The sequence below is a fragment of the Fonticula alba genome (genome assembly GCF_000388065.1).
Source record: "Fonticula alba strain ATCC 38817 unplaced genomic scaffold supercont2.6, whole genome shotgun sequence".
In the NCBI taxonomy this organism is placed as follows: Eukaryota; order Rotosphaerida; family Fonticulaceae; genus Fonticula; species Fonticula alba.
The window spans coordinates 1,854,014-1,859,590 of NW_009242976.1; the positions used below are offsets into that span (position 1 = coordinate 1,854,014).

The 5,577-nt window shown below is 64.8% G+C and overlaps 2 protein-coding genes across 2 annotated transcripts; one reads left to right on the forward strand and one right to left on the reverse strand.

The window, feature by feature from the left end:
* Nucleotides 1–306: 306 nt before the first annotated feature.
* Nucleotides 307–1,505, forward strand: H696_04062 (hypothetical protein; the record flags this gene model as incomplete). Its single annotated transcript, XM_009497936.1, has 4 exons — nucleotides 307–555; nucleotides 730–952; nucleotides 1,233–1,361; nucleotides 1,465–1,505. The coding sequence occupies 4 exons, from the start codon at nucleotides 307–309 to the stop codon at nucleotides 1,503–1,505; spliced, it is 642 nt and encodes a 213-aa protein (XP_009496211.1).
* Nucleotides 1,506–2,079: 574 nt separating this feature from the next.
* H696_04063 (hypothetical protein) lies at nucleotides 2,080–5,520 on the reverse strand (the record flags this gene model as incomplete). Its single annotated transcript, XM_009497937.1, has 8 exons — nucleotides 2,080–2,226; nucleotides 2,540–3,148; nucleotides 3,350–3,470; nucleotides 3,574–3,957; nucleotides 4,151–4,372; nucleotides 4,614–4,733; nucleotides 4,882–5,144; nucleotides 5,323–5,520. 8 exons carry the CDS (start codon nucleotides 5,518–5,520, stop codon nucleotides 2,080–2,082), a joined length of 2,064 nt encoding a protein of 687 aa, XP_009496212.1.
* Between the last annotated feature and the right edge of the window lie 57 nt (nucleotides 5,521–5,577).

Sequence of the window (5,577 nt, forward strand, 5' to 3'; positions counted from 1 at the left end):
CCCCCCCCCCCCCCAGGAACGAACCCCCTCTTCGGCCCGACCCTCGGTGGTCAGGCGCCTCGGTTTTCGTCTCCCTCTCTCGCTTCCTCCCTCTGTGGGGCCCCTCTTGCGATGTCGCCGGCGCCGCTGCTAAGAGACACCCCGTTCGGGGCTGGGATCGGTGGATCCGTGCTCCCTCCTCCTCCTCCTCCTCCTCCTCGGTCGCCAGCGTTCCCCCACCTGCGCGTCTCCCCCCTCCCCTCCTTCCCGCCCCCTCGCCCGCCTTCCGTCGCGCCCCCTCCTCCCTGCCCTTCCCGCCCCGTCATCATGAGCGTCCTCCCCGAGCAGATCAGCCAGCTGGAGACCAGCGTCGCCGCCCAGTTCTCCGGGGCCCAGGAGTACAACCTGTCCGAGATGATGAACCTCCTGAAGTTCTACAACTTCGACCCGGTCGAGGTCGGCACCGAGGCCGCCAAGGCTCGCGGCCTCATCGTCGCCCGCATCATCATCAAGTCCCTGACCGTGTCGCCGCGGGCTGATGCCGCCGCCGCCTGCTACCTGCTGAGCGCCACCCTGGTGCGTAGGCTCCCGCGTCTGGCCATGGCCCTCCGGCCTTCCCCCCGCCTTCCCGCTCCCTTTCTGCTCGCCTCCGGGGACTGACCGGTCGATCTGCCCGCCCCCCTTGCTCCCTTCCGCGTCGCCCGTCCTCTCGCCTCCTCCCCCTTTCCCCATCACCACCCTACCACCCAGCTGGAGGACGAGAACGTCCAGGCCGCCCTTACCCTGCAGGAGCAGTTCGAGTGCATCCGCCTCGATGCCTTCTGGGCCTCCGTTGCCAAGCCCGCCGTGGCGGCCCTCATCGAGCCGGTCGTCGGCTTCTTCGACAACATCCGCGACGTCATCGCCGGGGTTGTCTCCATCACTTACCAGCGCCTTTCTCTTTCTCTCTTCGGCACCCTGGTCAACCTGTCTGGTGCGTCCTCGCATGTTTGCACATGTCCGAGTCTCCGCTTTCTTTAGCAATTGGGTGATCATTTTCTGACAACTCTTCTCTCCTCTCTCTCCTCTCTCTTCTTTTTTTCTCTCTCCTCTCTCTCTCTTCTCTCCTCTCTCTCCTCTCTCTTCTTTTTTTCTCTCTCCTCTCTTTCTCTCCTCTCTTTCTCTCTTCTCTCTCTCTTCTCTCTCTCTTCTCTCTCTCTCCTCTCTCTCTCTCTCTTCTTTATTATCTCCCCCTCTCCGCCTCCCCTGGCCAGGCGCTGAGCTCACTCAGTTCATCTCCTCCAAGGGCTGGACCGTCGAGGGCGACGTCCTGTCCCTGCCCCTCGTCCCGGAGAACACCTCCTCCGATGGCTCGGTTGTCTCGGACAACATCCAGCTCCCTCGTGCGTGACCTGCCCCCTCCTGTTTCCCTTTTCTCTGTCCACCCCTTCCCCCCTGTTGACTGACCGCCTCCCCCCCCCCCCGCCGGCTGTTCCAAATCCCCAGAGCTCACCAAGCTGATCACCTACGCTTCGACCTCCAACTAAGCGTCTGCCAGTGCCACACCGCGCGGCGCATCGCACCTCGCTCTGTCCTTTTCATTCTGTCCTTCCCTGGGTGCCCCCTACTGGCCGGCACTTCCCGTTTCTTCCCTCCCCTCCTCCCCTCCCCCCCCCCTTTCGCTGTGGATGATGTGGTCCGCTCCGTGATCCTGCTCTGTTCCATGATCTTGCTCCGGTCTCTGGACGACGCACGTGTACAACAAATGGCCAGCTACATTATATTACACTCGGGCTCTTCCTTCAAATAAAAAGTTCGTTCTCCTCCTCTCGCTCTTGCTGCGCCGCCCCTCCGTGCCACTCGCCCGGCCTCGCATCTTCGGCAGGCATCGGGGCAGGGCACTTCCATGTCCAGCCATGCCGCATGGACCGGCGGCCCCAGGCTCTCAATGGCCGAGAGTCATGTAGCGAGACAGGTAGAAAAAGGGGGCCAGGCAAAGCGAGGGGGGCCAAGAGAGAGGGAGAGCAGCCAGTCGTCTGGCCTTCATTTTCCCTTCCTTTCCCCGGCGTACGCGGATTGCCGGAAGGCCCAGACACAGGGGGCCAGGGGAGCGACATTTGCTCAGAGCTTGGTGCGCGGCTCACCGGCATCGTCGGTGCCTCGGCGAATGAGAGCAATCATGTCCTGCATCGACTGCTCGATGGCGTGCTTCAGCATGAAGGCGTCGGTGTCGCCGTTGGCCTGGTTGCTGGTCACCGAGATCCAGAGCTGGGCGATTGTCGTGCCCGCACCCCCCCCCCCCCCCCCCCCCCCCCCCCCCCCCCCCCCCCCCCCCCCCCCCCCCACCCCCCCCCGGTCGTGCAGTTGCGGTCATTGGCGATGTTTGGCATGCGGTCAGTGCTTGACACCAAGGGCGTCGCCAGCGAGTGGCAGAGGGAGAGAGGGAGAGGAGGGGAGGCGGGGGACTTTCCCTGCCCGACCCGACCGAAAGAGGGGGCCCGCCACGCAGGGGCACAATGCGGCCCCCCCCCCCCCCCGAGGGTGCTGCGGGACACAAGCCAAAGAAAGGTACACAACGCACACTGTGATCGTTCAGGCCGTAGCAAACGCCATACCCCTCGGAGTACATGGGCGCGTAGCCACCGATGGAGTACTGGGCCGGAGACAGGTTGCTGGTACTGAGGAGGAAGCGCCCGGCCAGCGCCAAGATCGAGCCATCGGCCGGGGCAAGCAGGGCCGGCACCTCGGACAGCTCTCCCTGACTAACCAGCTCCATGGCCAGAATGCGCAGGGCCAGCATGTGCCGGTCGATGGCGGTGCCGGTGACCGTCTCGATCAGCAGACTGCGATGCCGGCGCAAGGCTGCCTCCAGGAGCTGCAGGCGGTCGGCATCGGTGGCCCCCTCGTCCAGCATGGAGAGGCAGAACTTCCGGCTAGCCAGGGTCAGCGACCGGAGGACATCCGTCCGCCCATGTAGGAAGGCCCGGGTCATGCCACTCTCATAGACGCCGGCCGGCGGCCGGAGGGGGTGCGCCCGGAGGTACGCCAGTTGGATGGTCAGCTGCATGAAGCCGTCGGCGGACACGCGCTTCTGCCGGAGCCAGTCACTGCCGAGAAGGTTGGTCTCCAGAGCGGCGTAGCGGAAGTTCCGGGTGTACTCGTCGACTGTGGCCTTGGCGGTGGCGAGGGCCTATGTGTGTGTGTGTGTGTGTGTGTGTATGTGAGCATGAGGGTATATGTGTACCCATGTGTGCGTGCGTGCGTGCGTGCGTGCGTGCGTGTATGCGTGTGTGCCAGGCTTTTTTTTTAAATAAAAAAACGCATGTTCGAGGGGGAAATGGTGAAGGTGTTGGGCGCGGATGACAGAGGCACAGGAAGGTGGGCCACGCACCTGGGAGATGGTCTCATCGATGTTCCAGCGGAGGAGCGCCGCCAGGGCATCGGAGGTGGAGGGCTCCGTGGCGTAGATCCGCCCCTGCGACTCGAGGGCCAGAAGCTCCTCCCTCTCCTCGCTGTGCAGAGGATGGCACGCATGTCGGCCGGGCACATGTTAGAGTGGATCAGGGCCAAGGCGCCCAAGTGGCGAGAGCCGCAACAGGCCTGTCTCGGACGCACGCGCAATTGATGTAGCTCAGGGCGTTGTGGCAGAGGCTCGGGGCGTCGAGTGGCGTATGCTCGCACGCCGCGCCGACCTCGCCATCGGCACAGACCACCAGGTTCAGCGTGTGATCACACCAGCGGTTGTGGTTGGCACCCGTGGACAGGAGCACCCGCGAGCCAAGCTCCCCGCGAGTGGCCGGAGTGTAATCCAGGTCGAAGGACACCAGGAAGAGGCAGGTCTCCACCTGGTCCAGGGACCGGGCGTTCAGGCCACCCGGGTCCCGGGCCAGGAGATGGTCCCGAGCGTCGGTCCAAGTGTCCCGGTCAGCACCGGTCAGCAGGCCGATGGCCGGCTGAGAGCGGACGCTCTGAGCGAAGGAGATGAAAGAGTGGATCTTCCTGTGGGGCGTTCCGGGAAAGACGGAGTCAGAGCATGTCCTCATGGAGCGTGCGTGCGTGCGTGTGTGTGTGTGTGTGTGTGTGTGTGTGTGTGTGTGTGTGTGTGTGTGTGTGTGTGTGTCGAGGTTTGTCTCCCACACCGGCACGCGGTCACATGCCTCGGCATGTCCCATGTCCGCCGGAGGATACGCACTTGTAGATGTCCAGGGGGGAGATGATCTTCCGGGAGGCGTCAAAGATCTCCAGACGGAACATCTGCCCGTCGATCATGATGATGATGTGGTTGGTATCATGGACGGAGGTCTTGCGGATGGTGTCGGACCCGGGGCCGGGGATGCGGCAATTGGCGAAGGCGGAGCGGATCTGATTCATGCAGAGTGGCTGCTCGCGCAGGGAGTCAATCGGGACATGCTCGCTTTGGCCGGATGGGGGTGCGGCATGTGCGCACAGCCAGCCGGAGCCGAGCATATGCATATGGGGGCATGCATGTGTGTGTGTGTGTGTGTGTGTGTGGGTGAGCAGGAAAAAAAAGGCCACTGGGGTATGTGGTAGCGGGGGGCTCCGTTGTGCCAAACGGCAGCAAGTGAGAAGGGGAGAAGCAACTCCCATGCAGGGCGAAAGGGGGAGAAAGGGCAAAGGGCCGAGCGGAGGCGCACCGGCGGAGGAGCTCCACGAATTCGGCGCCCTTGCGGATAACCAGCGAGGCACGGGCGATCGGGCAAACTCGGCCATCAGCGGTGCCCAGGCTGGCCGGGTGCCGGGGGAAAATGATGAACCTGCAGCAGCGGCGTATGTCGGCCGAGACACGCCCATGGATGGAAGCGAAAGGAGGGGGGGGGGGTGTCAGCAAGGGCAGGCAGGAGCAGGGAGGCAGGGAGAGGGCACGGCCGGGGCACCCAGGCAGGGTCCCCATGGTGGACGCACCAGTTCGAGGTCGTTGGCAGCGGAGTGCGCCAGATGAGGTAGGCATACTGCAGCCACCAGTCCTCGAGCCAGGACTTGTGTTGGGCCGGATCAGCGGCCGCCTTGGCATCGATGGCCTGGGCATGGGCTTGCAGGAGCCCCTGCAGTCGTTGGCCCAGCCCACCGGGGGCAAGGAATTGCGCCACATCCCGGCGCAGGGCCGCCATCTCGGCCGTGTCGTGGCCATCGGCGTCCAGGCCGAAGGGCTCGGCGTTGATGAGGACCTACAGGCCGTCGGGGGTCATGGTCAGCATATGGGGCAGCACAGCTAGGAGCAGAAGGGCAGGCGGGCCAAAGGGCGGAAGGGAGGAAATGGGCAGAGGGTGCAGGGGGGGAATATGGGAGGACCCCAGCGCGCGCGCGCGCGCGGGGGGGGGGGGGGGGGGGCAGGGGTAGACATACACGCTGGAGAGTCTTCTCAAGGGCCGGGACCGGCAGGGGCGGCAGCGAGGCCTGGTGCTTGAAGGTGGGTGGGATCCGGCCGTCGGTCGAGGGGCCCAGGAGAAGGCGAGCCAGGTCCATGTCGATCGGCTGGCCGTTGGCCTGGCGCTCGGAGAGCTCGAACCACTTGCTGGGGGAGTTCTTGAACCAGAAGGTCATTGTTGCGGTGAGCCGATGCTCGGCGGAGGGGGAGGGGGAGAGAGAGGGGGAGAGGGG